Raw genomic sequence first — 27020 nt, 5'->3', positions numbered from 1 at the left:
GACTATCTCGGTCCCTTTAAGGCAGGCCATTCATTTCAAATAAATTTTTCTTGTGTGTGTGTGTGTGGGGCTAGGGCACAAGATCAAGTTTTCTGAACCAGCTAGGCATAAGGTCCAGATTTTTAAATTTAATCTTTGTCTCCAACTAATTTGTTAAATATTAAATTGATTTACTGATTTGACATGCAGTTTCTCACGAAATGTGTGCCTCCACCGGCAGCCGTAATTCATCTACAGGAATACAGGAAGTCCATGGAAAATTGCAATAGCGTAGCAAATAATTATTGTTTATGACCTTTTAAATAATTATTCATTTTTGGCAGTCAGTTTTTGAACTTCTGAAGTTCAGACTTGGATCACGTATGCCCCCCCCCCTCCCTCCCCAGAGGACTGAGTATAATATTCTTTTTGAAATTGAAAAAAAATAGACGTGGAAAAATCTTAGTTCTTTTAAAACAAACCTTAAAATTAAATTTTTCGATAGTCTCAGATTATTGCACAGTTAATCACATCCAATGCCTTCTAACAGCGTCAAAATTCATTTAAGACTGCTTTTCTTGGAGCTAAAATTTGGTAAATTACACCAAATATGGTGTAAGTATGCTAGAGCTGGCCCTTCCCTTCAGAAGGTGTTTTTAATATAAAAAAATCCTTTAAAAGGTATTTTTGGTTTTAACACTTTCAGGTCTGAGCTATTTCAACCACATATCTCCCTCCAGACTGGGGTTTTTTGGTGCTTTGCATGACTTTTCACAAAATACTGGTAAGATGCATATTTTAGTAATTTTTAATGTATTACATACTTCAAGATGTTTTCTTTCGTGATAAAGGAAATATTTGAATGAAATGAAAATAAATTTTTTTTAAAGAAATTATCGAAAAAAGCATATTTGGAACTTAAAAAAAAGTTCCGCACAGGAAAACACAATTTTTAACCATAAAAGTTTACCCAGACTCAATTAAAAACTTACCTAAATCTTGAATAAATATCTGAAAATAGGTTTAATTTGAAAATAAACATTATTTAATAAAATTTGCTTTTGTACATTTCAAAGCACAAACTCGAATTTAAACCCAATATTCTATCATGATTCATGTAATCATTTCTGTTTGGTGCTGCCATCTATATATTTTTTTTGAAAGTAAAAAGTTCATGGATAGTTTCTAAAAAGGTTAGAAACATATAGAACTTTTATAGCAAAGTATTTTTATAGCAAGAGTAAAAATTTGACCCCGAGAGAATCTTGGGCTTATTTCCCTTCACCAAAAACGGCAACCCGAGTGACGCTCGGGCATAGACCTCAAAGGGTTAAAAAACTCTCCAGAAGGTATTTTTAATCAAAAAAACCCCTCCAGAAGTTATTTCTTTCTGTGCTAGTGATCCCGCCTATCATAGGATTTTTTTTTTAATTTTTGAATGTTTTGCAATAATAAATCAGGTATTAATTCCATGTTTTCTTTTTTACTTTCTTTGTATACCTTTGCATCATTTCAATTTCTTTCAATCTATTCAATGATATCAAGGGATGATTAGCACTAGAAGCAAAAACGAAGTGACTTGCATTTCAAGTGTATGTGTTTTTTTTTTTTTTTTCAATTTTTCTGTTGAAATGTTTTTAACTGGCAATTAGTATTGCAGCAAATATGGGTTGATTAGATTAGAGATCTTGAAATTTAGCATATTTTGGGGCACTTTCATTTGGTAAAAACCACCTGCCCTGTCTAATACACTAACCCTGGATTCAATATTTGCAGCTTTAAATATTTCCTTAAAAAAGCATTTTTGTCCTCTTTTTTTATTTCTTGATTTGGAAGTGTTAGAAAATTTTCTAATGTGGCAAAAGTTGTTATGGTATGTCTGTGTAATTGCAAACCTTGCTATATTGCTCTATTTTTCTTATTCTTTCAGATATGAATTTTGGAAAACCCAATAGAACTGGTGCATTGCCAAGAAGTACTGTACCATTATCTAATGTTACCATTCTGTTAGAAAACTTGTCTTCACAACAGAATTTTCAAACAATTGCCTTTAGGTTCTTTAGAGAACAAAGGAATCCTCTTTCATATGCCTTGAATTTAATGCTCTGTACAAAAGGATTGGCAAAAGGACAATCTTTATCTTTTTCTCGATCCATTATGGAAGCTCTAAAGAAATGGTGTAATTTAAATGACCTTTCGAAATTCTTTACACGAGAACAAAAAAGTGAGGCCTTGGACAAAGTATTGCAACTTGGTAATGGAAGCTTAGTCGGTTTAGTTTGTGAAGTTTTGAAAATTAAAGAGGATTCTGAATACTTTCGAGTAATTGTTCAACAATTGTTGCATGAGCAAAGCTTTAAAGAAGTGAGTATGTATTTTGTTATTCAATATATTCTGATGCTTTAATAGTTTTTGCCTTTGGCGTTGATAACCTGACATAAGTGTTTTTTTTTTTTTTTTTTAATTTTACTGCAAGTTGCATGTAATATATTGTTTTTTGTTCATTTTTTGGAATCTTTGAAAATGTTCATTTTTTTTTTTTTAAATAACATGAAGTTTCTTCTTGTAAGTCTGTGTAATGACTTAATATTTTATTGAACTGCAAAAAATTATACCTCCTGTTGCTTTTTTTTCACGGGAATGGGGGACATTCATGCCATGTTTGAAGTTGCTAAGGGATTACTCTCTGCAAGTGTTCCGGAATACACTGGTTAGTTAGGGGGCTATGGGGGAAGAAACTGAATTTTGTGATTAAATAATGAAACTTGGCGTGCTTGTAGACATTGTATAAACAAAAATTTTAGGAAAGGGTGACAGTCAAAAACCCCTCTACCTCCCCCCCCCCTGGCGGCCATTTTTGGTCCAAAACCAAAAAATTGCGATTATTTTTGAATTTTCGTTATTATAGTTTTTTAAATCATTGTATCATTCCATAGATGTTTGTTATATTTTTTTATTGTTTAAAGCTCCATTAAACATCTAATTTCAGAAATAACTTCACAAAAAGTGGTTTTTTAAAAAATATATCTTTAAATTGTAGAGTTGTTGATTTTTTCTGCCATTATATAGGAGTGTTGTAAGACCTCATTTGGAGTATGCTGTTCAGTTTTGGTCTCCTTATCTCAGGAAAGATATTTCCGTATTAGAAAGGGTTTGAAGAAGGATTAGTAAGAGGACTTTCAGATTTAGACTATGATAACAGACTTAATAAGCATAATATGTATAGCATGGAGCAAAGGAGAGCCAGAGGGGACATGATTCAGTTATTTAATTTTATCAAAATGAAAGATATTATCGGGTTAAATTTTCTCACGGAAAGCAGAACAAGAGGACATTGTTTTAAGCTATTCAAATCTCAGGCTAACCTTGAAATTAGGAAAAATTACTTCTTTAGTAGGGTTGTGGGCACTTGGAACAACTTACCAGAAGAGGTGGTAATGAGGAAGAGAGTGGATAGCTTTAAGAGGGCCATTAAACTTCATTGGGGACTTATAAACTGACTAGGACCAGCCTAGCTGGGACTAGAGCCTGTTGCTTGTCGTCACATTTGTATTAGTAAATTCGCTGAAATGAATTTTTTCACCATAACAGAATTACTGGTTTCTGAATTTAAAGATACATGAAATTAGAGTTATATCAAAGTAGGGCTCTAATTATCGAAACTCTAATGGCCCGATTTGCCCAATTATCAGGCCATGATGCCCCTCGTTTTTCTTTTGACTGAGCACTCATTATCAAAACTATTTGCAAAGAGTATAAGAAAATAAGGACTTGAAAGAAAAAGGGAGAAATTAAAGTCAAGACAACATAATTCTAGTAGAAAGAAATTTAAATCTTGAATTGTAAATATCTTGGTATTTATTATTATTACTATTGTTGGTGTTGTTAATTCTGTCACCCGATTGATCATCAATAAGCTTTTTAATCATTTTATTTAAAAAAAAACATTCCTAAAGTGTATAGTCCCCTGAAATGTAATGTCCCTAGCAACTTCTTATAAAAAGATTCACATTGATGCAATGAAGATACTTTTGACAGAGAAGTTTTTATTACTTGAAAATACAAGAAAGAAGGCACCATCTCTATGTTCAAATTTTGGCGCATCGTATTTAAGCTGCTGCTTTTAATGTTAGTGTTTATTAAATCATAGCTTTCAACCAACTTTAATACCTTTAGGGTAACATCCCCAGTAATTGGCACGGCACCAGTAATTGGCACTTCCAACAGAAATGTCCTAAAAAAAGACTTGTATCCAATTTTTTTTAAAATGAAGGCTATATACCAACTGAATGTACATTAATTTTAAAGATTATAACTTCAATTCATGTTACTAAATGACATCAGTTCGTAGGAAAGAGAAACAATTGTGGCTTGTGTCAAATCAGACATTTTTGTTGCAAAAGCTTCTTCTCTGGCTTAAGGAAAGCATGCACATAAATCCATTAAAATATATTTTAAATTTTCGTTGTCAAAAGTTTGTTTAGTTGAAAGGTGTTACTTTAATTGTGTAGAAGTATATTTTCGTCCCTATTTGGAATTTTAAAATAATGATGGGTGCCATTTACTGGTGCTTCAATTTTGCTAGTCGCCTGTAATTGGCATGTGTGCCAAGTTCTGGGGAAATAGCGTCATTTCCGCAATAAAGCTGAGTGAGGTGTCATTATCTTCAGTTTTTTGCGTAGATTACAAATATGATAAAGTGGAAATTGAAATCGGTAGCTTTTGTACAGTAATTGTCAAAAAAAGCCTCAAAATCATCAATTTTTGAAGTTGCGACTTTTTGTCAATTGGAGTGACTTTCACCAGAAAAAAATCCAAGTAAAACTTAGTCAGTAATTAATTTTATACCGGGGGCTCCGTCCTTTGCTCAATTCGCTTGCTAACCCCCGTTCGCCACCTACGGTATCTCAATGCTGCCTGCAGCGGGTGGTTTTTCAAGAGAAAGAAAACCGACTTGTTGCATTTGATAAATAAAAAAGAGGAAAACTTATGCAAAAAAGTATGCTATATGAGTTTTTAACTATACTTGGGGAAAAACCTAACTTGGTAGCATTCGTAAAATCAAAACTGTAAACCGAAGGATGAAACAGCATTAATTTCAATATCTTTTCCATGGAACATTCCAAATTTGTTTTTATTTCTCTAAAATACTTTTCCAACATGAAGAAGAGTGATTTAGCATCAATTTATATAAAACTAGTGGTACCCCGCATGGCTTTGCCCGTAATAGAAAAATTAAAAGGTCTTGTACCCATGTTACGGTTCCACGTTATGATAATTTCGTAATTTACTCGTCCATCTTATGATAATTTTGTTCTTAAAATTGGAATAGGAAAAGAACTACATCGAATTTTCGAAAAATCGCTTCGAGGTGCACACCCCCAAGCTACAAGCTAATTTTGTGCGAAATTTCATGAAAATCGGTCGAACGGTCTAGGCGCTATGGGCGTCACAGAGATACTGACTGACAGACAGAAATCCGGACAGAGAGAGATCCGGACAGAGAAACTTTCAGGTTTATTATTAGTAAAGATAAAGAAGAAGAAAGATAAACACATTCTTCCTCATATTATCAAATTTATATGAAAAATTGGCTTAAAATTGGAATGAAAAAAAAATCGAATTTTCGAAAAATCGCTTCGAGGGGCACACTTTCATGCTACAAACTAACTTTGTGCCAAATTTCATGAAAATCGGCCGAACGGTCTATGCGCGTCACAGTGATCCTGACAGACAGAGATCCAGACAGAGAGAGATCCTGACAGAGAAACTTCCAGGTTTATTATTAGTAAAGATAAAGAAGAAGAAAGATAAACACATTCTTCCCCATATTATCAAATTTATATGAAAAATGGGCTTAAAATTGGAATAGAAAAAGAACAAAATCGAATTTTTGAAAAATCGCTTCAAGGTGCACACCTTCATGCTACAAACTAACTTTGTGCCAAATTTCATGGAAATCGGCCGAACGGTCTAGGCGCTATGCACGTCACAGTGATCCTGAGAGACAGAGATCCAGACAGAGAGACTTTCTGCTTTATTATTAGTAAGGATTACCTACTTTACATTATCATTACTGGTGTTTCTAATGATGATAAAATTTGTATGTAATTTAAACGTAAAAAATAAAGTGATTTTCCAGTTCTATTAACATGTGCCAATTACTGGATCACAAGGCGTCATACAATGGGGTGTCAGGTGCCAATTACTGGGGATTTTGGTAACTTTTTATATATATTTTTATAAAAGTCGATTAAAATATTTTTGAGTTTAGTGAACCAAATAGATGCACAGATGTGCACTCTTTGAGACAAAAATATTTGCAAGAGAGTATTTTTTTCCTAAGTACTGAAAACAGAGGTGAGTTTAAGGATAAACTCTTAAAGTGCCAATTACTGGGGTCTTTACCCTACTAAAACTTATTCTGTGTGTTTGTCCCCCCCCCCCCCCCCATTTTATTGCTATATTATGTACATACGCTTTAGTAACTATGCTCGATGGTTACCAGTTTTTATACAAGATATCTTTCTTTAACCTGTAAACCTTTCAGACGTACAAAACCTTTGAAAAGGAATGTTTGTTGTAAAAAAGACACTAAATGAGTTTTCTGTAGTTGGGTTGGACTATGGTTACAAGCATTGGCGTCGTCAGCTGACATTTATTGAGGGGGACCATTCTGACCCGGTCATTTTCAAGTTGCATTAAGAAAAATTTAAGTATATATATATATATATATATATATATATATATATATATATATATATATATATATATATATATGTGTGTGTGTGTGTGTGTGTGTGTATTAGGGATGCACCGGATATCCGGTAACAATCCGGTATCCGGCCTATCCGGCTGATTTTTTAACTATCCGGCAGGGTTGGCAAGGTTTTGGACACTACGGTAAAAACCAGGGTAAAAACCCTGGTTTTTACCGTCCTGTCCAAAACTGTATTTTTAGAAAAACTGCATTCTGTGAGAAAGCATCAAAAACAGAATAAAATGAATCGATGTAATTTTTTACATTGAACATTTATTCAATGGAGAACATTCAATTTATTTATGCAGCTGACTTGAATCTAGAGTCATTAAAGTTGAATTATTGATCAAAATTTCAATTTTTTCGCATTAGTTTTTTTTTTTTTTTTTTTGATAATAGCAAACAAATTTTCCTTTGTTAATGTATGTGTGCAAATTAAAGCAGGGTTGGCAAGTTTTTTATCATATTGTCTGAAAGTGTCCAAAACTATTTCTTGAGAAACTATATTTTGTGAGAAAATATCAAAAACAGAACAAAATGTGTCAAAATTATTTTTTTGACTATTTAATATAATTATTCAATGTGAACATTCAAGTATAAATATATATGCAGTTTATTTATGCAGCTGATTTCAATCTAATTATGTAAAAATTAAATTCTTCATTAAAAATTTCAATTTGTATGCAGGAGTTTTTTTTTCCTCCATAAACCAAATTTTTCGACATTTATGCATGTGTGCAAACGAAAGTGTTCAAAATACAGTGCAATAATTGACTTAAATGCAATAAGTTACAATTTTTTGTTGTTTCAGAATGTATCAAAAAATATGAACTAAAAAAAGAATAACACAAGTTTTACAATATAAGTGTTTAATCAATTTCTTGTTCTTTAATCTATGATTTAAAAAATAGTTTTTGTTAAAACATGGTGTAAAACCTATTTGCAAAAATCATTCAAAAAATTAAGCTTTTTTTTAACCTAAATATTGCACATTTAATAATATTATATTCCTTTCAATTATAAATGGAACTGAAATTAGTTGTCGTGGTAGTGTTGTGAATTTCCTCTCATAACTCTACCAACTGTTACATAAGGAAGTTTTTATGTAGTAGTTATTGCCAATTTTTTTAAGTAAAATATTTTTTAAAATAACATTTTAGAAAAAAATATTATAAAAAACTCATTAATTAAACATTGGTTATGTCTATATTTGTGCATTACGAATATTGCAGTCAACACGACTTGATTAGATTACACCCCTTTAACTTTATCTTAGTTTTGGTCAGTTTAAGACAGTTTCGGACAGTTTTAGACAGTTTTGGACGGTAAAAACCACCTGTCCTGTCCTAAACCAGTTTTGGACAGTCCAAAACCCAACCCTGCTATCCAGAACTATGAGGTATCCGATCCGGCAAGCCACTCCGGATCCGGATATCCAACAGTTTTTTGCAGGATATCCGGGCAGTTATCCGATAAAAATGTGAGAGATATCCGGGGTTGATGTGGGGTTATCCGGTACGAAATGAGGGTTTAATTTTGAATTTACTTTTGCAAAAATTCCAGGTAAAGCTTTCACTGTTTCATAAACTTTTCGATGATGCTTTTCTTTTAATTGCTGCTTCAAAAATGACCATTCCTCTTCAAACCTAGCTTCTGGCGTTCCCCCGCGTCCCCCCCCTCTCCTTCGCGAATCTGCTGACGGTATGTTGCCAATAATTTCTCCCTCCCTCTCTCACTATCTCTGCTTTAACAAGCTTAAGTGAAAAGTCGACCTTGAAATGGTTCATATCAAAGCGCTTGAAGTTGGAGGAGCGGCCGTGTTGAAAATTAAAATACAGTCAAGTTCTGACTTGCGGGAGGAATGCTACTCCTCTCGCATAAGTTGAAATTTAGCGTAGTAGAAAAATATATGAATTCGTGTTTTTAGAAACACACTAAAAAATTTTAGGCACTTGTAAACACATCTCACACCATTTTGAACCATTTCTTAACTATATATTACCGTTTCTTGCATAAAAAAAGCTGTATTATTCAACATAAAACTCTGTTATGATTTACAAAATTAATGGTTAATGGAAGAGAGACATGTAAATAAAACAATAATATAGTTACAGTGTATTAATAATTTAATAATGCACGCTTTGGTGTCATTATATCTCATGAGCATTAAAACGAAGAATGAAAGAAACCAATGAAAAATGCGTAATAGTTGCACTGAAACAAAGCAATGTTTAGAGTAGTACAGTGTGGAAACTTCCGTTTTCAGTGATACTAAAGGGATGAAGAACCATCAAGAAACCAATATGTAGTGACCAATGACGTAGTCGATGCTTGCACCCAGCGCGCGCAGTTGTACAAACTATTTTCGAAATTATATTTGCTTGTATATTTCTACACATGCTAAAATCCTTTCATTGCATTCGTTTGTATCCAAAATTTTATGTTGCGTTTGTATTTTTTCCATTTTTAGTTATCTGTAAAAGTTTTCTCCCCCTTTTTAAAATTATTCCACTTTCGTAAAAATGAGTTGAAATTTACCTGGAAAAAAAACCATCCACAAAGAAAAAAAAAACATCTCAGAACAAAGGTACAATTCATTTTATTGAAAGCATGACACATTTTAGAGGAAGAAGAAGGGAGGGTGGCAGATCAGGCAAGTGAAATTCAAATTCTCAGGCTTCAAATAATACCAAATAGAAAAAAAAAAGCCACTGTGTACTTATATTTTTTTTAATGTCATGCTGAATTTGGAGTTAAAATTTTTAATTGGAGTTATTTTGAAATGTATGTGATGAGCATATTAGCATCTTGCTAAAGCTTTTTCTTCCAATTTTAGCATTTTTGCTAAAGAGCTCTTGAACTTAGCTTTAACTCGGGTGGTGGATATCATTATTTAAATAACTAGGTAGCTTTTTCTTTTATAAATTTGAATAAATCTGTCGAAATAAAACAATATTTTAATGTTTCATTTTATATATAGCACAATTCCTAAATTAAAATATAGAGGCTCTAAAAAAGTACATTTGAATCTACTTAACATGTTTTTAAAGAAATGATATGTGAAACAAGTTTGATTTATTGTTTTGAAACGGCGTTGTAGAAAAATATGTGAACATGCAATGCAATCGAAATGCCGGATATTCGTCAGATATCCATCCCGGATATCTGGATCTGGCAGGTAAGGGGGCATCGGATATCCGGTATCCGGCAAAATCACTATCCGGTGCATCCCTTATATATATATATATATATATATACAGTAGAATACCTTTATAACGCCGACCTATATAACGCAATTCTCTATAAACGGCACAACTTCTCAGAAGTAAACAATAGGTTTTTAAGTTTAAAAAGTCCCTTTGTTTTGCCTTACTAACATAAAAATTGTTAGGAAAATTAAGTTTTGAAACATCTTTCCAGCTTTATTCAAAGCTTTTAAATGAAAATTAATATTCACAGTAAAGAGAAAATATCAGATGGCTCTTGAAAATACAGCTGTTATTCAAACTATGAAGCTGGCAGAAGTGCAGGATAATTCACTTTCTTTTAATTGGAAAGCATATTTATTTGTGAATGATTAGTTGCATAATTAGATTTTTAATACTCATTGCAAATAGAACTAATTCTGAAGTGCTAATATATATTTATTCTGAATATTAGTTTCAAAATTTGTGAAATGACCTATATAACCCCCAAAACCTGTATAACGCAAAAGCTCTGGTCCCAAGGTGTGTGTTATAATGGTCTTCTACTGTATATATATATATATATATATATATATATATATATATATATATATATATATATATATATATATATATATAAAATTAAGCAAACAGAATTTTAAATATTAAACAAATTATAAATAATTAATGATGATAAAAAGGAAAAATGCAAACAGCTATTAAGTAGGAAGTTCCTACTTAATAGCTGTTTGCATTTTTCTTTTTTATCATCATTAATTATTTATAATTTGTTTAATATTTAAAATTCTGTTTGCTTAATTTTATATTTACTTGACTTTTTAGTTTTGCTGCGTTGTGCATCTATGGGCTCTTGGTGTGGTCTTTTCAATATTTTTAACTTTTATTATATATATATATATATACAGGGGCGGACTGGCTAACTTAGGCCCAGTCAGCAAAAGAATATTTTGGCCCACCTGTGTAAATAAAAAAAGTCAAATTAAGCATTGCCTGATCTTGATTCTTCCGAGGTCGCGTGAAGACATTAAACAACTGCTAGTTCATATTTTCCTTTGTATTTCTAAATCAAGTTTTAAAGTTTTCAAAAACGAAAATTTTGAAACGTAAAACAAAGCTAACACTGACGACAGGGACGAACTGGGGGCCCTTAAAAGGGCGGTGGACAAGCAACCCAAAGTCGCTTAGTTTCTAAAAAGAAAAAAAAAAAGCAAAAAAAAAAGGGAGTGGGGGTGGGGAATTGTATATCTTTAAAAGAAATAAAGCTTTATTTAAAAAGAAAAACTTTTCATATGCATTTTTGGGATGGTTTCCGCCTGGAGCATAGTGTGTTTACGCCCCACATGGAGAACTCGGGGACCCCTTTCTGCCTTAGTAGAACAAGCAGGGCCGTTGACAGGATTTATGGGCCCCTGTGCAATTTTCTTCTGGGCCCCTAATTTTTTACTTTAACCTTTAACCTCTTCTTTCTAGGCTCCGATTTTACATAAATATTCTAAATATTGTCGGTGAATATAATAAAAAGGTTTTTTCTACTCTGAAAGTTTTTTCTCAATTGAAATCTTCTCTTCTTCATGATTCTTCCTAATTGAAACTAATATTTTTTAAAAGAGACTCATGTATGCCAGGTCGGATTTAGACTAAACGGGACCTTAAGTTATTTCAGGTATGGGGGACCCATAGTGTAGCTCGGACAACTTTATGGCTACAGCAAAACAATCCATTTTTTGGTATCTCCCTTTCCATCTCACTATGTGTCTTTTCGTACATCCATGTCCGCGCACGTTTGTTAAAAATGTGATTTTCCCACTGTGTGTTTTTTTTTTTTTTAAACCTTTGGAGAAGAAGGAGTATCAGAAGAGTGATACAGGAATCTCCTTTGAGTTGAATGTAGAATAATTCCAATTTAGCGGTCCCCCAGGAAATTTTTTCAAAATACATAAAAAATTTTGTGTTTTGAGGCCTTATACAGGGTAATTGGAAATACAAAAACATCAGGGGAAAAGAGGAAAACCAAAAAATTTTGACTCTTATACTCTTTTGCGAAGTAAGACAATACATAATAAAAATTTGCTCTTGGTTCGACAAATCATTGATATTAATCGACAGAGAGGAAGAGCGAGGGAAGAGAAACGATGACGCATTGTCACTTGCTCACATCAACTTTCGGTGTAGTTAGTTTTTGATCATCCCTTCAACCCACTGACAAACACAACACTGAATTAACTGAAAATTGATCAAGATTAAAAAATTACATAAAATGCTTTAAAAGAAATAGTGGAAATATTTAGAAAATAGGTTATGAGAAAGTAACACCTTAGCCATTCGAACAGTTCATACTTTATATTTATACATTTGATAAGAAATAAAATTGAAGCACTTTTCAAGCGGTTTCAGAAACTTTAAATTATTTTGAAGGTCTCTATAAAAATTCAAATTATTCAAAGCACATCATTTGTAGTTTCCAATCTGTGATAAGTTAAAACATGATTGTATAGTTTTACATAATTGTTCTAACTTAGTAAGAAACACCTATTGTTCAGTGATACTTGTATTTTTTAATAACAAGCAGTGCAGAAAATGAAAGGGAAGAGACAGTAATAACAAAAGTACTTCCAAAATACGGAATTCGCGTTTAAATAAATAGCAAAATGTGAACATGCGAGTCACAAAAATACATCTCACGCAAGCAATCACGTTACAGAAACAAGAAGTCCACGCTTTTTACATTTTTGATGCAGGATGTAGCAAGGAGCTGAATTTGGCCCACTTTCATAGGCGTCAGAACCAGGGGAGCTGGGTCAGCTTGAGCTCCCCCTGGAACATTTCAGACCGGCTCAGCTCCCCCGTAAAAATTCTCGCACAGCAGCTTTCTGTCGTACATTGTTTACCTCAAACCTGATTTCAAAAATGTGATCTGCCTTTTCTAAGAATTTCCACCTAATAAGCAACAAAAGCAGGGGGCAGAGAAAGTGGTCAGTGCTCTTGAGTCCACCTTCACCCTTTTTCTCACTGTTTATACACCTCTTGATTCCCGGAAGAAAAATAAAAGAATTTTAGACAAGCTTTCCTACCGGCTGCGGAAAAGTGGGCTTTGCCCCGCGGCCTGCAAAAATCAGTACCAGTACCGATAGGGGTTTGCTCCCTACCTTGAGCTCGTGTTTCGGGAGCGGCATCACAGTTTAGTTCACATTTTTATTAGTTTTGCCTCGCATGCCGTTTTTTTGTCACGTTATCACAAAAAGGATAGTGAGTCAGTTTGGCATTTAAATATGAATAATATGGAAGGTGCTACAGACATAACTATAAAAAAGGTTACTAAGGTAAGCAACTTGTTCAAATCAAATGCTTTCAACTTTCCAGAAACTTATTTTATTTTAAGATATCTGACTTCTTAAGGCACAATGTAAAGAATTTCCAGCAGAGTCCTTTGAAACTGGTTGATTAAAATAAATTTGCAAAATATAATGTGAAAGATAAACTAAAGGTCCAAGTGGTCGTGTTCTTTATTCATTGCAATTACCTACTTAAAAAATATTCCGGGAGGGGGGGGGGATCTTCATTTACAAACAAATTAATTTATTTTTTTTACTCTGTCATTTATTTCTCTTTTTTATCATTTTCATAAAAAGTTAAGCCCCGAACAAAGAAAAATCTTTAAAGACTTCCCAAAAGTCTTATGTAGTTACAAAATAAGAAACAGTCCTAAACTAATTCTCGAGGGATCATGAACGCACATATATTTCGGGGTTAAATTCTATGTTTCGATCAAAAGGTACCATCAGATCGCAAAAATGCCATTGTTCGATGATCTATCGAAACCGAAAGTAATCTGTTGCCAGATAGAGACCCTGTAGCGCCCGAAATAGATATTATTCAAACAAATTTTTTATTTACTTTTAATGGGAAATATTATCAAAAGAAACAACATAAATCGGTGGCGTACTCAGAAATTACTTTTGTAGGCGCAAATCATTGCTGTGATAAAAAACGCAATTTTTAGAACTATCTCACTGTAAAAATTTTTTTAAAAAATGTGCCCGTTATTTTGTTTCATTTTAAACCGTCAGGGATAGATTTTTTTCACGATGTTATAAAACTGAAAAGATAAATATCATTCAAAGAATACTAAAGGTACAGGAACATTACAGGAACAAAAATTCACATAAATCAAAATCGGTGAAATATTCACTATTATAATATTCCTAAAATCATTGAATGTTTATAACAACAGTTACTACGTAAAAATTAGTTTTAAAAAATGCGAGTTCATTGAAATGAAAAATTTTGAACATAATAATACTATACGAAGTTCGATTTATTCAAATTTTTTGTTTTCCTAATTTACGATTTTTTTGTCACATACAAATATATTTTCATGCCAAAATTGTAACTTTTCATGTATTATTTTCATTTATTAAAAAAACTCCTACAATATTTTATAGTTTCTCTCAAAGGCTTTTACTAAAATTTATCTGAACAATAAAATATATAACAAACACTTCATTTTAACACATTTCCAACGTTCTGTTTCTCCACCCTCCTGTTTCATCTTTTTCCCTTTTTCTAGTTCTCAGAAAATAAGAGAGTGTTCTAAATGCTACGCTGCCGAAGTCCTCCCTTTCCTTCAAAATCATTACAGACAATCGCCTAAAATTTTGTTTTCAGGACTCGGTTCCCTGAAAATTTCCGAAAGAAAGTCCCTGAATACCTTGTTCTCCAACAACATGGGAAATTAAATAATATTCCCTTTTTGGGAATTCAATTTCAAAAAATTGCCAGGCATTTAACCAGGGCCTGATTACGTCACAGGCCAATTAGACCTCGGCATAATTGGCCTGGCCTAAAGGGCCCCAAATTACTGAAATAATTATGCATAACATTACAACTATACGAAAAAATTCCATGTATTTTTACAAGTAATAATTAAAAAAAATGACATTTTATTTAGAAAAGAACTTCCTTAAAGGAGAATTTTTATTAATTCTGCTACTAGCGAATTTACCATGCCCCAATTTCGAGTGCCCCGAAGGGGATTCGTGAATGCAGGGGAATTCAGGGAGCCCTGAAATTATTGCAGGCCTACTGCCTCACATTTTGTTATTCGGGACCTGCCCCTAACGCTGACAAATATCATCCGCAGTAACGTTTTTTAGAGATTATAATTTCGAAAAATATAAGGAGAAGGAACCTCTGAACCTTTTCTGATAACATCATTGAAGAATGCTCCCTAGGACAACTTTGAAAAATTACCAGAGTAGAACCCTAGTACAGCCTTTTCCCCTGACATCATTAAAGATTGTCTACAATAGCGAATTTGGATCTTCAAATTCGAAATATTGAGAGGGAAATGTAAATCGATTTGAAAATTCGATCGAGGACAATCCCTCGAGTCATATTACTAGTTTCACTAATGACAACAAATATGGTATATAATCCGTTTTTAAGACATTAATTTCGAAAAATTTTCAGGAAAGTTTATTTGAACCTTTTCTCCTCTTAACATTCCAAAAATCGCTTAAAAACTCGTTTTTAGAACAAGAATTTTGAAATTTTCCCTTACACGCGGTCATCTTCGAATACTGACCGATCCCCTTTCAAAACCAGAGTTTTATCACCTCATTATCTCCATATACAATGTATTTATTAAATATGATTGAAAATTTTGCTGAGAGAGTGATGGAGAGAGAAAAGCTTTGAGAAGCTAATATTTTATGGGGAAAAAATTTAAGTGCCCCCCCTTAAATTATTTTCTGGTTATGGCATAATGTGTCTCAGTTCCCCCTATTTCGACCAAGTTCCTACACTTCTGCCCACCGTTGTATCCCTCCCCCTCGATCCTCCTCGCATTTGAAGAAGTTTAAAATTTTCTAACTTTTCAAGCACACACAAAAAACGCTCACAGTAGTTGTTTCGCCTTGAAACATTCTCCTTATACAGTGTTAGAGAGCCGATTATTATTTAAAGCACAATTTTGCTATCAAGGGAAGCTGCGAAATATTGAAACCTTTCATTATTATTAAATCCCTAATCATTTGCTACCTCGCGGCACCCCTGTAGAGGCTTCATGGCTCCTTTAGGAGGTGCACATTTTGGGAATCATTACCTGGTACCTTACTAAAATACCGCCCTAATACATTAATACGTACTGTAATAGTTTTGCCTGGAAACATTCTTTTAAATATAGCGATTAAGAGCCGATTCTCTAGTGCAAGATTTTGCCAGCGAGGGGCGCCGCAAAACATTGAAAAGTTTCATTATTTAATTTCCCAATCATTTGCGACGTTATTAAAAAAAAATTGGCGGCGCCCTTGTAGAGGTTTTTTGACTCCCCGAGTGTTGGCCCTCCGGGAAAAGGACCAACGGATGTGGATTGGTAAGTTCGGGAGAAATGAAGTAATGGAAACTGAATTTCAATTTAAATAACATTTTATTTAAAACATATGTATAAGTATAAATAGGAAAAACAAATATTCAACATTTATAAAACAAATCCCCATAAACAAATTAAATATTTCCCCTCCAACGTATAGCAACAAGAAATATCACATTATTTGTTTTCTCTAAATTTCTGTTCTAAAACGTCCTTAATAAACAACCCTAAACAGCATGCCACATTTCCAAGAAAAAACTATTGGAAAAATTTCATACCCTTGTAAGTCCACTCACAAGCACTTGGCACACAAAACATGATAGAGTAAGAGCCCATGGTTGCCAGACATACGTCATAGTATAAAGGCCCAAAGTTTTACTGCGTAAGCGCACTGGAGCAGGTATGAAGGGTTCGCTATTAGTTAAGCTGACTCGCGCTGGCTTTGGCGGGCAAGAGGTAGCAAAGGCGCGAAAAAATGGTGAACAAAAACATCATAGTATAACGCGTGATTTTTTAATATTTTATTAGGGGTACTATTACGAGTTAAACCTTACAAAGCCAGACACTTCGCACGCTGGCCTTGCGCAGCCAGACACTTCAAAGTTGGGAAAAATCGTGTCCAAAAACATCATAGTATAAAGCGTGATTTTTTTATATTTTGTAAGGGGTGCTACTAGGAGTTACGCCTTACAATGCCAGACACTTCGCACGCTGGCCTTGCGCAGCCAGACACTTCAAAGTTGGGAAAAATCGTGCCCAAAAACATCATAGTATAAAGCGTTATTTTTTTATATTTTGTAAGGGGTGCTACTAGGAGTTACGCCTTACAATGCCAGACACTTCGCACGCTGGCCTTGCGCAGCCAGACACTTCAAAGTTGGGAAAAATCGTGTCCAAAAACATCATAGTATAAAGCGTGATTTTTTTATATTTTGTAAGGGGTGCTACTAGCAGTTACGCCTTACAATGCCAGACACTTCGCATGCTGGCCTTGCGCAGCCAGACACTTCAAAGTCGGGAAAAATCGTGTCCACAACCTTACTAATCGTCCCTTACAAAATATAAAAAAATCACGCTTTATATTATGATGTTTTTAGACACCATTTATTTTAAGTGTCTGGCTGCTCAAGGCCAGCGTGCGAAGTGTCTGGCATTGTAACTCGTAACTCCCAGTAGCACCCCTTACAAAATATAAAAAAATCACGCTTTATACTATGATGTTTTTGGATACGATTTTTCCCAACTTTGTAGTGTCTGGCTGCGCAAGGCCAGCGTGCGAAGTGTCTGGCATTGTAAGGCGTAACTGCTAGTAGCACCCTGTTGGATATAATTTGAGGTTATAGAGCTAATAGCCTACAGCTAAGCTGAAAATTAGGCAACTCATTTCCAACTGAAAATTTGAGGGAGTGGTCTGCCCGAAGAAAATAAAACATGAATCATTCTTTACACTGAAAAACATTTATTTAACATATATTAAAAATGGTTACAATACAATAATTTGGTCCTCCGAAGAAAAATTAAATTATGTTAAAAAGATCTTACAATAAGTCCATGCAGGTATCAAAAAGTCCTGTCAATGTTCCATAGTGAATCCCCACAGGTAGATGGACGGCATCACAATCTCCACCAGAATTGCAAGCTGGTCAGTTCACACCTTATGAGCCAAGTTCACCATATCAGGAAAAAAAAATATCGAAGATGGACACGATCCTTTTTCCTCGGAGACCAAACGACCCACTTAGATTTAATTATAACTTTTCACTTTTATAGACGTCATGGCAGCACGCGCTTCCGAAACTAAAGACATCAGCAGGGAGTCATTCAGAAAAGATCAGACCTCACCTGAGAGGCCAGTAGCAAAAAACTTATGATGACATGGACGAACACATTTACAAACACAAACAACACAAGACGAAGAGACAAGTGAAAGAAAAGTAGCAGTGCCATCGAGCTATGGCCGGTCTGCGTATTTATAGCCAGATTCGACCTTGCTCGTAACAATGTGACGTTACCTTATTTGCATATTGCAAGAACAACTCAACTCGGAAAAAACGCAGCTTGCAGGTTGCACAACTCTTATTTAATTTGACATTCAGCACTCAACACCTCAACATGGTTTTCTCATGTGATCGACATGTGCTCTGTCGGAAGTTTACCGACGTCTGCCGAATGACGGCAACCAATCATAGCGTGCCACATATTTTTCCGAACACTTCCGATTCAAACTCGGACATTTGAGTGTCGGTGGCAGGTGGATGGGATTTCCCGCGCAAGGTTTTTCCCGGAATGGCAAAAGGTAAGTTACAATTTTTTAAAACAATATTGGTGAAATCCTTCAAGAAACAAAAATAAAGGCATTTAGCCCAACAAGTTCCCCCCTCTTGAAGGAATTTCATCAAAAACCACATTTATATACATTAAAAAACATTTAACTACATTCATATTATATTTACAAAAGATACATTTGAAAAATAGTTCAAAAATTTGATACGCCCCCCTCATTTAAGTTAATCCCAATTAAATATAATTTTACAAAGTTTATTTAAACAATTCTTAGATAGGGGTTTAGTGAAAATGTCCGCGATGTTTACATTTGTCCTCACATATTTAATCAAAAAAATCTTTTGCTCAATTAAATTTCTTAAAAAATGGTACCTTACATCAATGTATTTTGTACGGGAATTCTCAATGGGAGACTTAGAAAAATCAATTGTTGCAGTGTTATCACAATAAATAACTGTATCCCTAAGCTGAAGGTTTTCAATATTTAATTCACTTATTTCTGTAATTATCCTCTTCAGCCAGACCATTTCTTTTGCAGTTTCACCAAGTGAAATATATTCTGCTTCCATTGTGGATAACGCAACACATTTATGTTTAAATGTCCTCCAATTAATTGGGACCCGATCAATACACAAAATTGATCCTCCCATTGAGACTCTATCCTCCCGATTAGCGGCATAATCGGAGTCGGAAAATCCCCGTAGATCTACACTACTGATTGAGCTTAAATTTAGTTTGTATGATATTGTATACTTTAAATATCCTAGCAATCTTAATAGAAAATCCCAATGCTTCCTTCCGGGATTTGCTTGAAATTGGGAAAAAATGTTCACCGCATAAGAGATGTCAGGCCGGGTCTTTCCCGCTATGTATGCCATACAACCCAACAAATTTCTGTATGGGAGCTTTTCTGCTTCCCTTTTTTCTTCCTCAGTTTTCGGGCAGTCGTCTTTCGACAAAACTGTACCCTTTGAGATTGGGAGGGTTGAATTTGGCACATAGTAATCAGAGAATAACCCCAAGACCTTCGAAATGTAAGAGCTTTGGTGAATAAAAAGATTATTTTTATCTTCCACAAATTCAATCCCCAGTAGCTTTCTGGTTTTCCCCATTTCTTTAATATCATACATACTTTTAATTTCATTAATTACCATTTTAATTAAATTTTCATTTTTTGCTAGAATTATTATATCATCTACATAAATAAGAAGAAAAGTATTTCTATCTCTATGATATACACAATTACATCCTTTTAATTTTTGAAAACCAAAACCACGAAGAACACTGTCTACTTCTAAGAACCAGTTTCTTCCGGACTGGTGTAGTCCATAGAGAGACTTCTTCAATTTACAGACAAAATTAGGGTGGCTTTTACTGACAAAACCCTCTGGTTGTCTCATGTAGATTTGTTCCTCTAAATCAGCATACAGGTAAGCATTTTTTACATCAATTTGTGAGTGACACCATTTTAAAAGACATATAAAAATAGAAAAGAAAACTCTCACAAGTGAAAACTCAATTACTGGGCTAAAAACTTCAGAATATGACTCAATTGACTGAAGGTCCCCCCTTACAACCAATCTGGCCTTGTATCTTACAATTTCACCCCTGTCATTTACCTTGAGGTCTTAGACCCACCTATTTCCCAAAATTGGTTTCCCCTATGGTGGGGGTACAAGGTCCCACACTTCTCTTTGCTTAATGACATCTAATTCAGACTCCATGGCCAGTTTCCAGTTGTCCACCTCGGGGGTAGCGATACATTGCCTATACGAATTCGGTATAGAAATTTCCACTAAACTTGCTTCTTCACCTTCTCCCGAACTTTCACTCTCGTCACAGATTTCCCCTACTGTTGGATTTTTAGATGAAAAGTCAAAAAGTTTTGGTTTATACTCTATTTTATTTTCACTACAATATTTTAAAACCTGTTTTAGTGAATTTAATCTTACTTTATTTTTACCGGCAATTGTATAATAAATATCAGTCCTGTCCCCGGTCTTTCTCTTTTTGGCTTCTCTAACCCATTTAATTTTTTCACAGGGAGTTTGCTCAACGCTCTCCTGGATTTCCTGTTCAAGTTGAACTTCACTTATAGGCCTGATAAAGTTAAATTTTCTCTCATTTTTATTCTGGATTTTTAATTCCCCCCATTTTTCATTTCTGTGACTGTTCTGGTTTCAGGATCCCAGATTCTGTACCCTTTGGTACGTAAGGCGTATCCGATCATAATCCCCTTGGTAGCCCTCATATCTAACTTTTTTAGTTTAGACTTAGGCTGACCTACATAGGCAGTACACCCAAAAATACGTAGGTGCCTCACTGAAGGTTTACGCCCAGAAAACAGCTCAAAAGGGGTCTTGTCCATATTTCCTATTACTGTCCGATTCCTTACATAATTAAAACAAAGAGCGGCTTCAGCCCAAAACTCATCCCCCAATCCAGAATCATTGAGCATAGACCTCACACCATTCATTATGGTTAAATTGTATCTTTCTACTACCCCGTTCATTTGCGGGGTGTAGGAATTGGTCCGCTCTATCTTTATTCCCTGATTGGTGAGATAGTTCTCAAAATCTTTAACAAATTCTGTTCCGTTATCGGAACGGATAGCCAAAATTTTTGAGTTCAGGAATCTTTCAGTCCTTTTTTGAAAATTTACAAAAACATTAAATGCCTCACTTTTTGCTCTTAAAAAGAAAACATATGACTTTCTTGAGAAATCATCTATAATTATAAAAATATATTTCTTTCCCCCCAAGGACTCGGTTTGAAGTGTCTGGCTGCGCAAAGCCAGCGTGCTAAGTGTCTGGCATTGTAAGGCATAACTCCTAGTAGCACCCCTTACAAAATATAAAGAAATCACGCTTTATACTATGATGTTTTTGTGCACCATTTTTTCCCTGCTTTGAAGTGTCTGGCTGCGCAAAGCCAGCGTGCTAAGTGTCTGGCTTTGTAAGGTTTAACTCGTAATAGTACCCCTAGTAAAATATTAAAAAATCACGCGTTATACTATGATGTTTTTGTTCACCATTTTTTCGCGCCTTTGCTACCTCTGATAGACATAGTATGTCAATCTAAGTGAAGGTTTATTATCATTTTGTATGTTAGATAACATTTTACATATTTGCAGTTTTCATATCATTGTTCCTTAACGAACGCTAGAATCCGTGACGTAACTAGTCTTGGAATAGAGAACGGCACGTGTAGTGGGCGTTGCCCATGACGTGACTAATTTAACGTCGATTCTTCTTGAACATGTGACGTCACGTGCACACGCTTCGGGCTTGACCACTGAAGATCACGATCAGGTAGCATTGAAGTGAAGATATGCTAATGAGATTCTGAATATAAGCAAAGCTGTTATCAGTTGATCTCTCTCTCACTTCTTGCACAGCCTAGACGCGTTGGCTCATGTCAGGCAAAGCCAACTTGCTGTCTGTTCAGCAAGCTTAGGCTGTTAGCCTTTTTTTTTTGTTTAATTGAAGTAGTATGACGTTTGTCCATTGAAGACTTCGTTCTTCATGAACGATAGTCGGGTCAATTGATAATACTTATTAGTCTAGGTCAACGGGGTATTTGCAATAATGATATACTTATCCTTATTTACTTTTTGTCAAAGCCATATACTTTGTTTTATCTTTTAATAAATTAATTGATGTTTAATGAGCTATTCGTCTTCAATTATACTGATTCACGAACTCCAATTTCACTCTGCTAAATATATTACGTTGTTTGGGCAAGAGTTAGTTTCAATCATACCTTCCCATCCAACAACCTCTTGCCCGCCAAAGCCAGCGCGAGTCAGCTTAACTAATAGCGAACCCTTCATACCTGCTCCAGTGCGCTTACGCAGGAAAATTTTGGGCCTTTATACTATGACGTATGTCTGGCTATCATGGGCTCTTGGACTAATGAAGGCCACATCCATCAATAGGATGAACTTTTGAGTTGAAAAAAACCACACGTCCACTCGTGGACGACATACCATCCTCTGTCAATGGTCACTGCATTCCAGGCACACCCATACCACAGTAGAGGACTCCTCACCATATGGAGTACAGGAAATTATTTACCTGGTTTCTTTGCCAAACAGGCGAACATTCAGTAGTAAAGTCTCTTAGAGGTCACCTCACCCTAATAGGGGACACGCAGTCGAAGAAATGCCTCACCCTACGCTGAATCCGTACGGTCCGACCAGCTCGGAAACTAGGATGAGCAGCTTCGGTCCTCCGGTCCTGTTAAGCCTATTTCAATACATCAACTCTTTCTTTCTACTTCATTTTATTTTCACAAAACCGCCTTCTAAACATAGGGTACTGTTTTAGAACTTATCCTGCACTTCTAGCAGGCAAAACGAATTTTAATTCTTACATTTCTTGAACAAACTTCCACGTCCCCTGCGTGGACAAATCAACCAGAGCACACATGCTCACATCAAAACAAACCATCTGCAGAACGGAAGCAAATCATAAGAGATCGATTGATTGATTGACTTTCTATTTAATCCATCCCTGTTACCCCGACGCAATGACGTGACGTCATCAAAATTTGCATCTGTTGCATCCCAAAGCAACTCAACACAGTTACTATTTTAACTGTTGCTTTTTTAATTTATCTTCTTCACTGCTTTCAGCAGAAAGATCCTCAACTCTTGAGGCCTGACGTCACGTCTGCCGATGGGCGAAACACGTTATTGACTTGTTGGGTGTTTAGTCACTTGGGGATTTCATACGTCCGCCGGATAATTTACTTCTTTTAAAACCGGGAATCTATTTTTCTCGGATAGGTTTAATTTACAGGTAAGTTTTAAACAATTTAAAATACATTCAAGCCTTTTACGAATCTCTCCAAGAACCAAAATAATGGCTTTTGCCAACACCGAGGAGGCGCTTTTTTTCTTTTTGTTAATTACTAAAAAAAAAACTTTTCCCCCCTTTTCTGGTGGGCGCTTTGGTTAAGGGCGCACCGGGACACGTCCCGGTATTCAGGCGGGCCAGGTCACCCATTTCTGACGCAAGGCTAACTTCAAGGGGAAGGGATGAGAGATTCAGGAGCCCTCTCTTCTCACTCGACATTTTGTCCTGTTTTAGATTCAGTTTATAGTAGTCCAAAATTGCTTTCCCGTATGCGAGTATGAGATGAAAATACTCGTAGCAATAATTTACATTAGACTAGACCAAGGAAATCTATTGCCAACTTACAGTATTTAGTTGAATCTATCACAACCAGCTGAGTACATAGTGAATGTTATGGTTGTACTTTTGCAATTGGGCCAGTACCGCATATTAACCTCATATTTGTTGCTCTAATTCTAAATGGGCAGTCAACAATTTTCGAGGCTGCAGAGAGTAAATTTTCGATTTCCCTCAAAAGTTGCTCCCAAATGCTTCTATTGTTGTCATCTTGGCTATTAGCGTTTCTAATAGCCTTAAATTTATTTCATCGTGCAATGGATGCATAAAGATAGCTGGTCTACTACTGAAATGTCATGTATAGCAGTGGTGCCCAACCTACGGCTTATGGACCACATAGAGCTCGCGAAGCTGATCTATGTGACCCGTCATTGTGTTCGATGCTTTGAAGCGCAAATTACATTATGAACCACTTCAAACCTACTGATCATCTTCATTCAGTCTTAAGAATGAGAGTTGCAACATTTGATGCCAAGTAGTCATGTTTTGGTTTCTAAAAAACAAATCCTAAGTTCGTATGAATAAGATAAATAGTGGAAGCAAGTTTTGGTTTATAATTGTCATTCATTTCCATTGTTTTCCCATTCTATTTAGAAAAAATAAACAAATATAAAATTTGTTCTGGCCCACGATATTCCTCTAAAAATGAGGTATGGCCCAAGACATAAATAAAAAAGTTTGGGACCACTGATGTACATCATCAACCTCAGTTCTATACAACTTTCCCCAGTTTACTTTATACACAATTTTGACTTGAATTTGAAAGGCAAGAAGAACTTAAGTAATTTTTTAAGGAAAGTTTGTTTGACGAAAAAGGGTCAACTATTTAAGTTGGCCCCCCTGAGCAGTGGGCCCAGTCGGGGATCCCCGACTAGCCGACCTGGCCAGTCCGCCCCTGTATATATATATATATATATATATATATATATATATATAAAATAATAATAAAAGTGAAAAATATTGAAAAGACCACACCAAGAGCCCATAGATGCGCATCGCAGCAAAACTAAAAAGCCAAGTAAATATAAAATTAAGCAAACAGAATTACAAATAATAAACAAATAATAAATAACAAATGATGATAAAAAGGAAAAATGCAAACAGCTATTAAGTAGGAATAGAAAAAGAGTGAATCCAGAGCTCATCAGCCGTGGAGAATTCATTAATTATGGTCAAAAGACCAAAATTTTAACTATAAACTAGAAGAGAATGCTTAAGCTCCAGTACATGTAATATAGAGTAACAATGGGCAAACGCACCACTTGTTAAGCTAAAAACAATAAACTAGAGCTCAAACCTAAAACTAAAAGCAGGGGGGTTCGCCTCGACTAATTAGGAAAACAAGTTCCGATAATTAGCCTTCCACGGGACAGTACCTGCCAATAACAAAATTGTCTTACCTTGAAATCCAAGTAAACATATCCAGTCCGTTGTTCAGCATGATAAAAAAGCCTATCCATTCGTCAACAAAACATTAAAAATATAAAAACCATCTCCAAAAAACAGTCCAAAGACGTACCAGGTCGCCTGTTTCGCACGTGTAAAAATTTTATCCACTACGGTGATTCATAAAAAAATGGTTTGTCACGGTTGTATCATACATTTACACAGTTAAACAGTTTCAAAAGAAGCGAAATGTTCATCGAAGGCTATACTTAAGCAGATGTTTTCAACTAGATTTTTAGGGAAGTTATTATGAAAAAGTAAGTTTTTGAGAACTGAAATTCCTTGCTTAAATGCAGAAATGGTGTTGCAAATTCTTTTAATTCTGATAGCTTGCGAAACAATAATGCCAATAAAAACCTTTTTACTAAGGCAGGAGGAGAAATCTTGTAAACTGTTAACTGCGAAATTGAATTCACGTCTTTTATCATAGATTGTAGTGGAACAATTTGAGTCAATTTGTATGTTGATATCCAAGAAATTAAAGCTATTATGATTAGAATTGGTCTTTTTGAGCGTTAATGAACTATGATAAATAGTTTTGCTGAGTTCAGAAAAATTAGGAAAATTTATACACAAAAGGTCATCAATGTATCTACAACAAAGAGGTGTAGAGGAAGGATTGTCAATCAAATATTTTCGTTCATAATATAAAAGAAAAAGGTTGGCTAATGTAGAGCTAAAATTAGCTCCCATTGCTATGCCATTAATTTGAAGAAAACATAAATTACCATTTTTGAAAAAATTATTGAAAATACAAAATTTAAAAAGACCAAGAAAAAACAATTCATTAAAATCAAGGGAATCCTTGACTGAATTAAAAAGTTCTGAAACAGAGGAAAAAAGTTCAACGAGTGGGATATTGGTGAAGAGGTTTTCAAAATCAAAAGTTTCTAAGTGGTATATTAAGTAAATTGATGACTTCAACACTATTATTAACAATCCAGAACCAATTCATTTGTTGAAGTTTAAGTTGTTCAAGAATTTTTTTGAGAAATTGTTCAAGCTTTACACTCAGATTTTTTCCAATGGTGTTGGTGGCAGAGCAAATAAATCGAAATCCAACAGGTGTTTTATGAAATTTTGGAATTGCATATAAGTAAGATAAGTTAACAGAATCAGGACGTGGCAATTTAAAAAGTTCGTAAGCAGCAGCAAATTTTTTGATGATGGAGGATTCATTAAGTTTGGAGGAAACATAAGTGGTGGTTTTTTCGAGTTCATTTTTCAAAATATTAGCATATAATTTTTTGCAGCAGATAGAGTAATTAGAACTTGCTTTATCAACAACTGTAAAGACAAAAGCTTTTTTAAAATTATTGATGGCATTATTTTCATCAGCAGAAAGATGGAAGTATGAAGATTCAGTGTTAACAATATCACGTAAACGTGATTTCAGTTCAATTAAAAAGTGGTGTCTATATTCAAGAAATGCATTGAGTGGAACATTAAAACAATAGATTTTTCTTAAAAAATATTCAAATTCAAATGTAAGCTTATTAAAAGCTTTTAGGAAATTAATACGAAAATTAGGCCGATATTTAGTACCCAAACTAAAAAGTTTAATGAGTTTTTTGTTTTGTAAAAAATTCAAATCACCGATGGAATTAGAGAAATTAGCACAAATACAATCAAAATTCAAATATTTTTCAAAATTTTTTGCAACTTCTTGATAGTTTAGAATATTTTTTGAGAAAGGAGGATTGAATTTGTAGCTGAAGACAATTTGTAGATCCTTGATGGGAAAAAAATCCAAAAGTTTACTGTGTAGTTTAGAAAAGTTT

At 34.5% G+C, this 27020-nt stretch overlaps 1 protein-coding gene across 1 annotated transcript in view; it reads left to right on the top strand.

Annotated features, from left to right (window-relative positions):
- LOC129222213 (exonuclease mut-7 homolog) overlaps positions 1 to 27020 on the top strand; it is a 157618-nt gene that overhangs the window by 10223 nt on the left and 120375 nt on the right. The window contains exon 2 of the mRNA XM_054856690.1: positions 1910 to 2343. Within this exon, the coding sequence (XP_054712665.1) occupies positions 1912 to 2343 (432 nt within the window). The 5' untranslated portion in view covers positions 1910 to 1911. The remainder of the gene's footprint in view (positions 1 to 1909; positions 2344 to 27020) is intronic.

Source organism: Uloborus diversus, chromosome 5, assembly GCF_026930045.1.
Source record: "Uloborus diversus isolate 005 chromosome 5, Udiv.v.3.1, whole genome shotgun sequence".
Taxonomy (NCBI): Eukaryota; Metazoa; Arthropoda; class Arachnida; order Araneae; family Uloboridae; genus Uloborus; species Uloborus diversus.
Note: the sequence above shows the minus strand (reverse complement) of the source record. Positions and strands in the feature narration are given on the sequence as shown.